This window comes from Miscanthus floridulus, chromosome 10 (assembly GCF_019320115.1).
Source record: "Miscanthus floridulus cultivar M001 chromosome 10, ASM1932011v1, whole genome shotgun sequence".
NCBI lineage: Eukaryota > Viridiplantae > Streptophyta > Magnoliopsida > Poales > Poaceae > Miscanthus > Miscanthus floridulus.
The window spans coordinates 142,819,082-142,835,269 of record NC_089589.1 but is presented as its reverse complement, the minus strand read 5'-3'; the positions used below and the strand labels follow the sequence as shown (position 1 = coordinate 142,835,269).

Below are 16,188 nucleotides of genomic sequence, written 5' to 3'. Positions count from 1 at the left end.
ATGAAGTGCTCAACAACAGGTCTTTCATGAGTCATACATACGTATATGCTTCTTTGCCGACCCATGACCGGTGCTGTCTACCTGACATTCAACTTGGCTATCCCCATCCCATATACTTCATATTTCCTCTTTGATTTCGGCAGGCAGCTTGAACTTTTATTAGCTCATTATCTTTGCTTTTACTTACACTCTACGATGCGCGGATACTCCAGGGGGGTCCGTATCGCGTATCCGACACGTTTTGGATACGGATACAGATCGGATACGCCTCGGATACGTATCCAAGCTGTACTAGCAAATCTGGATACGTACTAGCCTGTATACGAGTATCAGATATGTATGGGCCGATTTGGATACGGCCCATGAAATGAAAATGGCCCAACCTACCTCCCAGCTCCCACTCTCCCACGCGTGACCTACTCCCTTCCCCCGCTCGCTCGCAGTAGAACGGCGCCGCATCCCGACTCCCGCACTTCCACTTCAACTGGAGACTTGGCGGCGACGGCGAGTGTCGAACGGCGACCGGCGGCCGAGCTGCAAGAGCCGGCGGCGAACCGGAGACACCCTCTCCGAAATCCCAGCCCCCTGCAGCCCTGCGCCATCATCGAATCGACCGGCGGCGGGGCAGCGTACAGTTGGTAAGCTGCATCCTTGCGCCCCTACTCCAACCATCCTTGTAGTTTTGTTCATCATGTGATGTACTGATGTGCTTCGATCTGAAATTTTGTTCATCTTTATTTGTTAGACGTTAGTAGTTTAGTACGAGTAGATGGCGCCGCATGATGAACGTGCTCCAATTGAAGTTGATGACCAGCAAAAGAAGAAGAATCCATTGTGGAAACATGTTGTGCTTTTAGAGAAGGCTGTTGCAGGAGGCAATGCTGTATGGCGATGCAAGTACTGTAATCTTGAGTACAAGGGAAGTTACTCTAGGATAAAAAGCCATTTGCTTCGGATAACTGGAGGTGGAATCAAGATTTGCACAGCTGTTACAAAATCCATCCTAGCACAGCTAAAAAGTGAAATTGCAGAAGCTGCAGATGAGATTGATAAATCAAAAGCAAAAGTTATTCCATTGCCGGTGGCAAATATGGATGCATCCAGTTCTGCTGGTTCTGCTTATTCGACGAAGAAGCGACTGCGAAGTTCAGCTCTTGAGAAAGCTTTTGACATGGATACTCGCAATCAATTGGATGCATTAATTGCAAGGCTATTCTACTCTGGAGGTTAGCAAAAAATTCTTTCATTTCCATTTTGTTATGGAATTAAGTAATTCACAGCCCTAGGCATTTTGTTATATCTTTTTCATGTTTGTACTTTTTAGGTATGTCCTTCAACGTTGCAAGAAATCCATATTACAGAGAATCCTACAAGTTTGCAGCAAACCACAACCTTGGTGGTTATGTTCCTCCTAGTTATAACAAACTGAGAACTACTTTGCTTAAGCAAGAAAGGGTACATGTTGAGAGCTTACTTGACCGAATGAAGAGTGTTTGGGCTGAAAAGGGGGTTACCATATGTTCTGATGGTTGGACTGATGCACAAAGAAGGCCACTCATTAACTTTATTGCTGTTTCTGAAACTTCACCAATGTTTTTGCGAGCTATTGATGCTTCAGGTGAAGTGAAGACAAAAGAGTATATTGGAGAGAAGCTGATGGCTGTTGTAGAAGAAGTTGGACCAAAAAATGTGATCCAAATCATCACAGATAATGCAGCAAACTGCAAAGGTGCGGGTCTTATTGTTCAGCAAAAGTATGATAACATATTCTGGACTCCTTGTATTGTTCACACCCTCAATCTTGCACTGAAAAATATTTGTGCTGCTAAATTGCCACGTACTGAAGAGCAAGAGATAGTATATGATCAGTTGCATTGGATAACTTTAATAGCTGGGGATGCTAATGTGATCAAGAATTATATAATGAACCATGGCATGAGGTTATCAATGTTCAATGAGTTTAGCAAGTTGAAGTTACTAGCTGTAGCTGAAACAAGATTTGCATCAGTTGTTGTTATGTTAAAGCGGTTTTTGATGGTCAAGAGAGCACTCCAAAGCATGGTGATTAGTGATGCATGGGAAACTTACAGAGATGATAATGCAGGGACAGCACGACATGTGAGAGATAAAATTCTTTGTAGGCAATGGTGGGAGAATGTGGAGTACATTGTTGATTTCACTGATCCCATTTATGAAATGCTACGTATGGCTGACACTGATAGACCCTGCCTTCATCTAATTTATGAGATGTGGGACACTATGATAGCAAAAGTGAAGAAAGTGATATATACTAAAGAAAAGAAGAATTATAATGAACAATCCACCTTCTTCTCTACTGTTCAAGACATATTGGTTGATCGCTAGTCAAAAAGCAACACACCTCTCATTTGTCTTGCACATTCACTTAATCCAAGGTAAATTTTTTGTACCACTCAGTCCGCTCCATTTTTGTATTATAAATGGCTGCTATCCATTCTTTGTTCATTTGCATTGTGTTGATCATATTTATTTGTAGGTACTATCATGAGAAATGGATTAGTGAAAGTGAAGGACGTCAACCCCCACATAAGGACCTTGATATTTCAGTACAGAGAATGAAATGCTTTAGGAAATTCTTCCCTGTTCTTAAAGATCTCAATCAAGTTAAAGATGAGTACTCAAGGTTTGCTACTTGCTCAGAAGAACTCAATGACTTTGACTCCATTTATGACAGATGGGTACTTGACCCATTGAAGTGGTGGGCAAATCATGGACAGCCTATTCCTATGCTGCAAAAATTAGCTCTCCAATTACTCAATCAGCCAGCTTCTTCTTCTTCTTGTGAGAGGAATTGGAGCACATACAGCTTCATTCATAGCATACAAAGAAACAAACTAGCTCCTAAACGTGCTGAAGACTTGGTCTTTATACATAACAATTTGAGACTTCTATCAAGAAAGGCGGAAGATTATAGTACAGGGCCAACAAGAATGTGGGATGTGGGAGGAGATGGCTTTGAATCTTTATCTGGTGTTGGAATTCTAGAAGTTGCTGATCTCTCTCTTGATGAACCTGAAATGGAGAGTGTGTCTTTTGAAGGTGGAGACGACAATGATACGGAGGGGAACCCACGTAATGATGAAGACGAGTAGAATCCTAGAAGAGCAAGTGTCTTGGTTAAGTTGCATGTGTTATCTGTTATGTACCACGTATGTGAACTCAATTATGTTTGTGAAGTGTGAACCTGTGGTCTGTAGATGACTGGATGTTATTTCATATTAAATCATGTTATTATTACAATTATTAAAAAAAAATCCTAGCCGTATCCCCGTGTCACTGTTTTTGGGAGAATAGCGTATCCGCGTATCCGATACGTATCGTATCCGATACCCGTATCCGTATCCGTGTAACGTAGCTTACACTTCTTTCTTCGCAGTATAAAAAATGAATATGCTAATTTCTGCAATGCCTGTTTGCCCCCCTGCTAAACTTTAGCACCTGTCACATCGAATGTTTGGATACTAATTAGGAGTATTAAACATAGTCTAATTACAAAACTAACTGCACAGATGGAGTCTAATTCGCGAGACGAATCTATTAAGCCTAATTAGGCCATGATTTGACAATGTGGTGCTACAGTACCATTTGCTAATGATGGATTAATTAGCCTTAATAGATTCGTCTCGCGAATTAGACTCCATCTATGCAATTAGTTTTGTAATTAGCTCATGTTTAGTCCTCCTAATTAGTATCTGAACATCCGATGGGACCTTGCTAAAGTTTAGCACCTCGTATCCAAACACCCCTAGTTGAGTTGCAGTCCTTGACATATTCCCTGCCCTCTTTCTGTTTGATGTGACATTTTTACATTATTACTGGACTTTTAAGGATTGCAAATAAAATATGATTGAAGCTTGTTTTGCTGATTCATATGTTTATTTGCAGAACATGTGATTAATGAAATGTTTGGACAAGAGCAAATGACCATTAACCAAAGATGCATGTATAATTTCTTAGTTATATTGTAGAAAACTTGTGGCCATCATATACTCACTGTTGTAATAGGCAAAGCATTGATACTTCTTCCTTTGGTTGTTTCCTGCTTAGATCTTCATCAATTGGTTGAAGATTTAGGAGTTCTAAGAACTATTTGATGGAGTGTCATAACAAGATTTACTTATATTTTTTTGACACTGCTGTATAGGCAGGCATGCTATATGGGGCTGCGCTTAAGACACTAAGTTTGCTCATGGTCATTTGGAAAAGCTGATTGGGAGGCTGAAGTAAGTGGACCACTCTAGAATGAACACTTATAGGAAACTTCATAGGAAGCGGAGTTGAGTCGATATTGATTGTTTCCAAGTAAAATCGTCTGTAGAATGAGCTTGTGAGGGACATCTACAATCACCCAACTATATTATTTTCTTGCTTATCTGCCAGTTCCCAGGATGACATCCGGTTATTCCACATGCTAAAGTTAATAGTGGTGTTCATGACTTATTTTATGTATATGAACGGATTCTTGACTTAGTCACCTGTGCTTAGATACATTATCTACAAAGTACTGTGTGTCAGATTGATCCAAATGTGATGAGATGTGCATTCTTTCAAAGGTTTTCTGGTTAAACTTTACTTTCTGGCTGATCCAAATGGGATGTGATGTGCATTCTTTCAAAGTTTTTATTAAACTACTTTCTGGCTGATCCAAATCGGATGTGGTGTGCATTCTTTCAAAGGTTTTTGGATAAAACTGCTTGCCCTCCGTGCCGTGCATTTGTAATTAAGTGCATGACATGTTATTCTCGATTGTGGTTGAATGTATGTATGAATATGCAAGCTTAACCGTTATCGTACCTAGCTTTGTTTAATACAGTAACTACGTTTTTAGATTAAATATGTCTTTAAATTTATTTTCACATTATTATTATCTTGTTGAATACTCTATGTTTTGCAATATAAGTATTTTGCTGTCCGTGGCAATGCACGGGCACGATCCTAGTAACGTTTAAAACCATAAATAAATAAAACCATGGGACAGCAGTACAACACCTATATGGCTTGAGCCATTTACGTGACACAACATAACCCTAAAATGGTGTCAATAGCACTGTATTAAAGTAGTTATCACTAGTGGAGAAACCACCTTTCGTGGATTTTCGTGGATGGCGTTAGTACCGGCCGGACTTTGGGCTAGTACTAATGTGCGGTTTTAGTTTAGGGCCTCTAGCACAATGCCCCCGCAAAGCCATTTAGTACCGGGTGGGGGCTTCACCTAGTTCTAAATGGCGTCACCAGGACCGGGGGCCAACAGCTAGATTCCCTGGATGCACGTTAGTACTGGTTGGCGGCTCCAAACGATACTAAATGGATTCAGTTAGTACCGGTTGTAGCGACCAGCCGGTATTAATTGTGTTCAGGCCATTTAGTACCGTTGGATCGTGCCAGGAACCGGTACTAATGTTCATCCTATAAATCAGGCTTCTTCTTCCTCCCCGAGCCCGAGCCAGCACATTTGACAAGAGCTCGGAGCTTCTTTCTTTTATGGCGACCTAGGCAAGGTGCTACCCATTTTTTCCAAAATTTGTGCGAATTTCACTCCATCCTCTCTTCTTTCATGTTTTTATGCTAGTTTTTGTGCTCTAGAATTAGAGGAATTTGTAAAAGTTTGCAAGGAGGGAGAATGAAGAGATATTTTATTTATACATCCATTTGAGATATATAGAATCGATGAGTTGAATTTGAGATAAACTTTATTGGATAGCTTGTATGTGGAAAAACTAGAGTAAATTTGTTCAATTATTTCCAAGTGCCATGTCTATCATTATTGTAACGTTCCTGCTTTTTTAGAGCATTTAAAAATATGGACCTTTTAAAAATTTTCTTCAAATTAAATACAATTTCCTTTTTCCCAAATATTCAAAACCCTTTTTACAAATAAATCCTGCATAAAATACTAGCATATGTGATGCATTTGATTGCCTTAGAAATCTACTCTAAATCCTTTCTTTCAACCCTAGAAATATTCCTTCAATACTACTTCTTTTTCCAAAACAATAGGAATAATCCCAATCAAACCCTATGTCAAACTCCCTTTGAATGTGATTCAAATATAATATTCAAATCCTTGATTCTATCACCTAACCCCTCAAGATCCTAGGAATAGTATTTCCATAAAATTCCTTTCCCAAAACTTCTGGACTTAATATTCAAACTCTAGTTAAATCTCTAGGAAATTACTATTCAATCTTAGGTATATTCAAACACTTTCAAACCTAAAACCCTTCGAAAAGTTCCCTTTTTATGGCCAACCCAAACCCTCACCTCGAACTCTATTCAAATTTGAAATATCCATCTTTAAACTAATGAAAAAATCAAACTAAAATCTCAACGGGCCGCCAACCTCCCATTCCACACATTCCTTCTTTCCGCGCGCGCGCGCCCACGCAATACGGGCCACATGCTGGCCCAGCACGCGTCGGCCCTCCTCCCCGATCGGGATGGATGGAGGCGTGCAGCTGGCAGTGTAGTACCATGTCTGATAACGTGTGAGTTTACAGGCTGCAGGAGGAGATTAACAGAGGCAGCAAGTTAGGGAAAGGTGGAATGGTTACTTTCTGTGAAAGGAGAAAGCCCTCTCCAAATAGATTTTCCGTTAAACTAACCAAAGGCAGGCAGCGCTCCAGGTCAAATCAAAAGAAAACGTAGAAACTTCTAGTGCCAAAACAACCACACGGAACGCTCCCTCTGCAGCCACTTGTCCCTATCGCGAGGCTCCTCCTTGCTACACATGTACATGCACATCAAAGACAGTTTCCGGTAGTGCTTGTGGCATCGGCAAGGACAGGTGAGGAGGTATTACTGCACTAGAACTTACTCTCATGACCGCCTTTAGGTGGGGGACGAAAACCGGAAGACTAGGATTCTGCTGGAAGCAGATCATCAGGATCAGAGAGGCATCGGCGAGATGAGCACCATGAGGTTCTGCCGTGAATGGTAAGCCGATAATGATTCCATAATCACTTTGCGCAACAGGATGGTGATTCATGAGCAAAGCTCTGATCAGATTTCGGATGGGCAGCAACAACATCCTGTATCCCAAGGACACACAGGCGGAATAGGGCCCTTTACTATGCCTGCAGGAGCTGTGACCATCAGGTACCTTCTCCATATGCACCTTTCCTTCATCGATCATATTACCCAAAAGATTTGAAATTTATTTCCGCAAACAATTCTGGCGTAGCTACAGAGCTACCGAATTGAAGGGCATGCAGTCGCCTGTTCTTAATTGTTCTTTTAGCTACAAAGCTAAAAGAAAAGATTTTCCCCCCTTTTAGCTTTCTTATTACTCCGATGCGCGTGCTGGTGCCTGAAACTGCGCTCTGCAGGAGGTGGCGGACAGCAGCTGCGTGTACCGGAACGTGGCGGACCACGCCGCCGGCGAGTTCACGCAGGTGCTCTTCGAGGACGTCGCCTCCGACCCCACCCTGCCGCGCACCAGGTCCGTCCACTGCGTCGCCTGCCTTCTTCCAGGTCAGGGCCATGGCCACCGTCACAGTTCACAACCCAAGATATCTCTTCACTTTTCACACTGTTCAGTTGGTTCAGAGATCAGACTTGACGATAACCGCCGCCGTCGTCCGGGCTGCCGGCGGATTTTTATTTTTTTTATTTTTTAATACCCTTTAGTACATGATAAAAACCATATCAGTCAGAGCATCTCATGTTCATGACCGATGCAGAAAAGTTCACTAGTACGCGCAGCACATGCGGCATTTTCTCTTTTTGTTTTTTGTTTTTGCTGATGCACAACACAGGCAGTTGCACAACCGGCTGTTATGAGGGTCTCATCGTAGTCGGTTCACAAACCGGCGGTGATGAGGGGGATCAACATCGCCACTTTATCACCGCCGCCCCCCAAAACCGCCTGTGTTGACCCCTTTAGAACCGGCTGTGATGAGGGGCTGTATAGTAGTGCAGCCTGACGACACTAGCACAGTCACTCACCAACCTAAGGCCCCGTTTAGATCAAAAAAATTTTGGATTTTGGCTACTGTAGCACTTTCGTTTTTATTTGGCAATTAGTGTCTAATTATGGACTAATTAGGTTCGAAAGTTTCGTCTCGTGATTTCTCACCCAACTATGCAATTAGTTTTTTTTTGTCTACATTTAGTACTACATGCATGCGCCGCAAGATTCGATGTGACAGATACTGCGCAAAAAAATTTTGGGTTTTGGGGCATCTAAACAGGGCCTAAATTTCCGAAATAGTTGGTCGCTTGCAAGTGCTAGTCCTTCCCTACACGCTAGTGCTTCCGCTGTCTCGGCATTCGTTATCCCCTTCAAGCCTATTGCTGACGCTCCAAGAAAAATTCCACCAGCATCCAGGGCTACCCCAGCCATCGCAGCAGTGTTCGAGTTCTTGGACATGGTCGCATCAACATTAATTTTCACAAAACTAGATGGAGGGATCCACTTAGGAATCTAAACCTGACCCGGTTGTTGTTCCATCTTTGGGATAGGCTTTAACATCTCCAAATCTGTAATAAACCGTTCAATGAAATAGTGTGTCGGTAACGGGCTTTGGAATAGATTTTCATGAATTTCCTTCCTACGTGCATGCCAAATTGCCCATAGCGTCACGACCACCCGGGTTAGCTCATCATGTGACAAAATCTCCATCACCTCCTGCTCCAAAGTCTTGCTGCCTTCTTCGGCCGGATCCAAGCTACAATCCCCCAACCTGCCCTGATTCCAAACATTGCCTCTCTTCCTCAGAGCAGCCTCAATGTGACCAAAAAGGTAGCATTGGGCAATCAATGCTGCCACACACTACTCGAAAAATGACGTCTAGTAACCCCCCTCTAGTACCGGATGCGCAACCGGTATTGGCCAATCGGTACTAGGGGGGGGGGGGGGGGGCTCTTTATACCGGTTCAAATAACAGTACTAAAGGGCTTCCCACGCCGTGCGGGGAGATGCCCTCATTAGTACCGGTTGGTATTCCTAACCGAACCGGTACTCATTTTTTTCCTTTCTTTTCTTATTTCTGTTCCTTTAGTCTATATTCGTATTTCATATTTGTTTTCTTTACGTATACTAGTTCTAATAAGCTAATTTATGGAAAGTTCTATTTAGATTTAATATAACATTTGAGATAATATTATATATATACATATTGTGCATACACATATATGAATAATATTACAAATATTTATATATAGACATATTGTGCATACACATATCGTATTTAATTACTAATCTGAACCCGAGTCCGCTTTGTGCACTAGATTAGATCCTGAAGAATGAAACTCCCCGGCAGGATTTGTGAACTCGTCCAGAAGAAATCAACATAGTTGATCTTGTATTGCCCTGAAAATTTCAGTGTCGAGGAGTTTTTCCTTCCTGTTCATCATCTGTGTCATTGGCAAATGAATTAGAAATACTTAATCTAAATTTGTTGAACAATTGAAACTTTTTTGAAGTATAAGCATATGAATTGAAATACTTAATCTAATTTTTCTAAGTATATACACATGAATTTTTGTATAAGTTCATAATTAATTTTTGAAGTACAAGCAAATTAATTTTGTATACGTATGTTTATTTTTTCTTCGGTGATATGTCTCAGACCCACAAATTCGTGGATGAAGTCGCAAACGTACTATCCGCATAAATGAGTACCCTCCTTCTGTCTCGCACACTATATATATGGAAAAAAAGTTATGAAATATTTGTTGTGTTAAAGGAAGTGTCACGAGATGTGAAAATTCAACACGTACCGGGAAATCTGTATGCAAAACAAGTTGCTCGTTGAAATCACCCTTGTGAGTTTGACGCAATCGAGTCCAGCATTTGTTCAGAGCGTTCATGATGTCATCGAATTTTTCTTTTGGTTTCCTCAAAGAGTCACTACTACAGTAAGCATTTGTAGGGGCGGCTGACGATGGTTCGTAGAGACGGTTTTGCCAGCCGTCCCTACTGCACCGTCTCTACAAATCAAGGGTTTGTAGGGGCGGTTCCCAAGCCGCCCCTACAAATCGATTTGTAGAGGCGGCTTGTGTCACCAGCCGCCCCTACAACTATATTTGTAGGGGCGGTTGATAACACCAGCCGCCTCTACAAAAATAATTTGTAGGGGTGGTTGTAACACCAGCCGCCCCTATAATTCCTATTTGTAGGGGCGGTTAACTCTAGAACCGCCCTTACAGTATATTTTCATACAAAAAAATTGAAATTTGAAAATTTAAATATGACCAGAACATATATACATATATATACTAGGTAGCGTGCCCGTGCATTGCTACGGGACAATAAAATTTTTGTACTAAAACACATGGATCGCACGATAAGATAACAATACTGTGAAATTAACCGACGTTAAAGTGACATTTAATCCAAAAAGCAAATTTTATGAAATTAACACAGTCACGGAAAGCACGGTGTCGCATGCTCACAAACTCTACTGTATAGAAAAAAAATGTAAATAGACCCAGAAATTCAGGAGACTATGAAAATGCAGAACCAATGCAACTATTATTCAAGAAACTCTTTGGTCACCAGGAAGTTCAAAAAACTTCAAAAATGCAGAACCGATGCAACTGTTATACAGGAAACTCTATGCAACTCCTAAGGTCGTCAGTTCATTGAACTTTCAGTGTTCAGCTTACAGCTCGAGATAAATTCTCTCCATGAAGTTTAGAATCAACTAACATACACGATATACTCTAATAATCAATCCTTTAGTCTTCCACAATGGGTATCCTTTGTTTTGAGGATGGTTGGCCTCCATCACCATTCCATGTAGCTCTGGGCGGTGTGAACACACTTGCTCTGTCGACTAAGGAGATGAACTCGGAGACACACTCCTACTGGTAACTTCACTGTGGTAAAAAAACTAAAATAGGTAACAGCTACATGATTAATATTTTAAAAAGGGTAACGTCCTTGTGGTAAAAGAAAACTACAACAATGGCAATGGAGATTATTAACTCAATAATGAGAGCCGGGGACCGATTTGCACACGTGCAATCATATGCATATTACTGAAATCTCATTTTTATTTTTTATCCATGCAAATTGCTAATATTCAGAACAGAAATAAATATGTAAGCTTCATTAGGCACCTCTCCTTCCTGGTCAACTGCACCTTCGATTTTTTTTCTAGCTCACTGGCCGTAGAGAACAGAGAACCGAAGTGTAAGTGAAAACCGACAAGTCAACCTGTAATGTTAATAGAGAGACTGAAACTATTGAGTTACCTGGGAAACAAATGGGTTGTAGAGAGACTTAGTAATTCAAAGACGATAGAAATTTCAGAACAGAGCACCTTGAAGTCATCTCCCCTTTCTTGGTTAAACATTCTTCAGGAGATTACCCCAGAATATGTTACTTAGAGGTGCAATATCAAATGGCATAGTGTTAAGCTTGACACAATTTGCCTACCTGCTAGAGGATGCAAATTGCAGCAGGACTTGAGTTTATGCCTTCTTCATAGCACATTTCCTCTGTGTGTTGGTTTTCCTTAACGTTTCTGATAATCCAGCAGAAGACAAATACATGCTCATATTCATCTGCTTCATATAAGACAGTGAAATTAACCAAACATTCTAATAAGTTAGCAGTCTAGACAACCACATAATTTTACACTTCGAACTGATGTAGCAATGGCAAATATCTATAGGTAGCATACTTGAGCATATAAAGATGCTATGTACCAAAAAGGCAAGAAAATACTGCATCATATCCATCAATGGTGATCGACGAAATAAAATACAATAGGAAAAATACTACACACTAAGACTGAATGACAAGCACACATACCTATATGTATGTAAGCTTCAGTGGTTTGGCATTTCTACAAACATGTACTTCACATGCCACATTTCTGCAAAGGTGCAAACCTTGTGACAAAGACCAACACAATGTGGATCCAAGATTAGTTAGAGACTAAAAAGAGGGATGTCGACTGGTGAAGCATCAAGACAGTAATAACTATTAAGTTGAAGGTTCAATGCTGACTTTTATCCTCTCATCGCTGCTAAATACATCAAGCTGGTTTAGCAATTCCAACATTGTCCTTTGCACTTCTCTATCGCCGCTAACTTCAATGCAGAATGAAACAAAAAAAGTACAAATTAATTGACTGCAGACAAATAATATATATCCTAATCTGATGCTAATAATCATCCTATATAACATCAATTACCACCCAGCATGGAGATACTAAATATGTAGAATACATAACCAAAAAGAAAAGAGTGAGTTTGCAGTGTAGAATCACACTGCATGAATTCTGTAAACTGCAAGTTGTTTATCAGACCAACTGAAAAAAGTGAAATGCTAAAATGGTTTGTTTTAGGAGCCCTAGCATTTGTATGATATTTTAGTATATTTCAAATTAAAATAATGGGATGTTACAAATATTGATTTCATAAATTTAATTACCTATCAGGACAAGTTGTGGACAGCCAGTTTCAGAACTGTGGCATTAGTTTGTGGTGGTCCATACAAAAGAACACCTTTGGGGGATGAATACCCAATTTCTAAAATCGATCTTTGTGTGTCATTGGCAACACTATTGCTTCCACAAGCTCTTGAATCTATGTCACAACATAACATCATTTTACTGCTTGCAATGTATAAACTCAACCATAGTGTCGCTTTAACAGTCTATGCATCAATTGTACAAAACAAATTACATGTTTCCCAAGTCCTCCAATGTCATTGTAATCCTCTGTGGGTTTCTCATCTACTTCCAATGCCATAACCCGTGAGTCATACTCTGAAGGCAATGTGTAAAGTATCAAGTAGCTGTCTTTGTTAACCCAAGAATTTAAAAATGAATCTGAGTTCTTCATAACTGACAAAATCAACCAACTACAAATGGCATGTGGAAGTAAACATATGCATTATTGAATTACAATACGTGCAATGCAGAACAAAAATGTAATCCGATTCTAACAATTAGGGATCAGGATACCTTGATTTTTTTTATAAAAAAGCATAGGGCTTCAATTTGAGGTAATTTCTGAAATTGAAAAGGCACAAAATAAAAACACTATTCACAATAACCGAATCTTTGAAATTGAAAACACTGAAAACGAATGAAACTCGACACTCATATATTGAGAGATTCACTTGAGGACTGAAGGATATTAAATCGGTGACTAATCATACACTGAGCACAAATTAAAAATACAACCACGCATGACTCACCTTCTAATGTGGCAAAGAGGAAGCAGAAGTGCTCCTGTTTGTCCCGGGTGGCGGAGTGAGACGTCGGCGACGGCGGCCGTCCCCGCGAGCATGCAGATCCTGATGCCGCGGCGGCGCGTGCTCCACCGCTGGGTATCTCGAGCATGTGCGGCCTCATGGCCGCCGCAGGATCCACGTCCCATGTGACCACCGGCGGTGGCTTGGGCTTGTTCTTGTACCCCGACGACCGGCCTCGACGACGCTCATCGCCAGCTCATCGACTCCTGCTGCCCCGTCCGTCACAGTGAGGGAAGGCCGCCGCTGTCGTCGTCGGGGTAGGGGAGGGCCACCATGGCCGCGCGTCGGGGTGGGGGAAGGTCGCGTGGTTGGGGGCGTCGCCCGATCCATGGGGTGGGGAAAGGGGGTGCCATGGAACGGTGATGCGGCAAGCTGAGGGCAACGATGGGGGCGTGGTGGATGCGGATGACTGTGGCCGGCCACACGTGGAGCGAGGGCACGAGTGAGGATAAGGGAACAGTCGTACGGGGATGGTGGGATCACACGGGGAATAGTCATAATTGGTGATGGTGGGATCGCACGGGGAGGGCAGGACGATGGACCCACATTGGAATGTCACACCAAAAAGTGTCAACGCTTTGTTATTTTTAGTTGTAGGAGATAATATATAATTCACAAGGACATTATATCAACAACTAATTAACAAGAAGATATATGCATTACAAACCCATAATAATTTAAATTACCTCATTACAAACCCATTCATTACAAACACATAATAATTTAAATTTGTTCATTACAAACCATAATAATTTAGATCAGTTCATTATTACAACTAATAGTAATTTAACTTCCTAGAATTTTCTAACGTCGTACCACGTACTCGGAGAAGTGCAGATCATTCATTTCATATGCCAAAATGTCACTGATGTAGCGCAATGTATTTACTAGTGCACTCTCCCTTGCTTCACAAGATCGTTCACATGGTCTACTAACGACGATCAGCATTGGTCGAGAATCTTCACTCCTAGTCACAAGAAATTTTTCCTGAATTCCTTTTGAAGTGAGAACAGGGCCACCATATTCCCATTTATAACGACCCAAGTGATACATGGCCTGGATTAAAATGGCTTCAAAGCTACAACTTGTGTATGTTACGTCGTTCTCCTGAATCTGCAAGTGTTGGAAAAAATGTGGTTATCAGAACCATGCATATATATAGACATAACAATTAATCTGGATATAAGTTATGAGACTGACCACATCATTCATGTTGTCCTCAGCAAGCTATAGTAGAGGAAAACAATTATAGTAGAGGAACATGAGAGGAGAGGAGTAGGAGAAGTAGGAGCCGAGGACAGGAGAGGAGAATAGTAGAAGTAGTAGGACTAGGAGAGGAGGGTATGGTCATAGTTGTTGTACTTCTTGTGTATAGCATTTTTGAACCCAAGCACATGCTCACTAGCCTCATGCCAAGACATGTAAATCCCAAGTTTCTTCCCATTAAAAACAACATAGCAAGGGTCCATTTTCTAGTGGAAGTGAAGAAAATAGCCATCAATCAAGTTCAAACTAACTCACAAAATGAGTAGTAATAGTAGTAGTAGAGGTAGAGGCCTCAGAAACATTAATCATCATTTGATAAAGAACTTGGAGCATAAAGGCATCATAAACATAGTGAGCATATAGAAAAAGACAGTAGGGGCGGCTGGTAATGATGCCAAGTTCCTCACAAGTTTTTGATCATCAGCTCATATTCCATATAATGTATGGACTTGGACAATTTCATCATTGACAAAGCAAAGGAGAGGAGAGGAGAGGGGAGATTTGGCAAAAAAAAAGCAACAGCTGCTTAACAAACATAGAGCAGCAGCTGATGGCAAAAATAGCTAAAAAACAACAGCATTGGTCCTTTTCTAACTCGTTTGTATCCCTTAGCCCTTGCAACTGAGAAAGAAAAATCATGGAAGGAGCATTTGTTATAGTTTATGGTCTGATAAGCAAGTAGGAAATATTTGGAACATATTTCACAACCTGAACGGATTGTATGATCCAAGAAAAGTTTATTTCATCAGAGTCCATGACTATAATACAACTTGGGAAGATGACAATTCCCAATTGTACAAATCCATACATTTGAGGTAGCCGCCATGGGCTGTGTTCCTTTTTTTGTATGGGAAAGTCTATTCTGTGCCATAGATTGAGGATAACTAAAAGGCCTACCAAGTACCAACTGAAGAAATTGTTTAAAAATATTTTCTGGGATTCTCAAAAAATTATGTGCGGCTATCAACCTGCACATCAATAAGACTCACATAACTCACAATATAATGGACTGCTGCATAAGAATTCAGATTCTTAGAATCTATAAAATCTGCTGGAAAAAAATTGGGCATGCCTTTCTCAATAATGTAGGCACAGTCAGCAGTACCAAAACTTCATGCAAGCATGCCAGCAGGAGGATACTCTGAGCACAAATATTTTCCCTATAACCACATCTAGCATATAACCTGAACTATTAAATACTTCATTGAAACATCTGGGGAAAAAGAAGCAAAGCATGGGCGACCCCTTCCAGTATTTTTGAGACCCGCTTTCGTATATCCCCAATATATATCGTTACTGTTCATTTATTATAGATCACCTTCCTGTTAGAAAAACGGGACTAGAGTCAATGACCTATTTATTGTAACTCTCTTTACAGTACTAAAGTCAATGACCTATTATTTTAACTTTCTCTTACTGTACAATGTTAGTTTAGCAATATTTTAAAAGGAGAAAGCAGTATCTTGAAATAGAGATAGGTATAGAGCAACAAAGTCAAATGCACTCTTCCTTCAGTATCCTCTCACATAGCGACACCAAGCATTACATCTAATCTAAGTATAGCATCACACATGTCCAATGGAAACGCATTGAGGATAGACCACAACCGAACCATCACGTCAAAAGGCATTTATTTGGTGACGGGTTTCATAGAGAAAACGTTCCAGGGA

General features: G+C 40.8%; 1 protein-coding gene and 1 pseudogene across 1 annotated transcript; both read left to right on the top strand.

Annotated features, from left to right (window-relative positions):
• Window positions 1-769: 769 nt before the first annotated feature.
• Window positions 770-3,131, top strand: LOC136489880 (uncharacterized). The gene is made up of 5 exons (XM_066486392.1): window positions 770-1,226; window positions 1,325-2,280; window positions 2,365-2,414; window positions 2,516-2,662; window positions 2,936-3,131. The coding sequence occupies exons 1-5, from the start codon at window positions 770-772 to the stop codon at window positions 3,129-3,131; spliced, it is 1,806 nt and encodes a 601-aa protein (XP_066342489.1).
• A 3,812-nt stretch (window positions 3,132-6,943) lies between these two features.
• Window positions 6,944-9,367, top strand: LOC136486011 (DNA-directed RNA polymerases II, IV and V subunit 9A-like; annotated as a pseudogene).
• Window positions 9,368-16,188: the final 6,821 nt, after the last annotated feature.

What these genes read in the sequence shown, in the direction of transcription:
- LOC136489880 (XM_066486392.1), top strand. Translation starts at nt 770, where the DNA reads ATGGCGCCGCATGATGAACGTGCTCCAATTGAAGTTGATGACCAGCAA. An exon ending in GCACATTCACTTAATCCAAG is followed by an intron (nt 2,415 to 2,515) that starts GTAAATTTTTTG and finishes ATTTATTTGTAG; the next exon opens with GTACTATCATGAGAAATGGA. An exon ending in GTTAAAGATGAGTACTCAAG is followed by an intron (nt 2,663 to 2,935) that starts GTTTGCTACTTG and finishes ACTTCTATCAAG; the next exon opens with AAAGGCGGAAGATTATAGTA.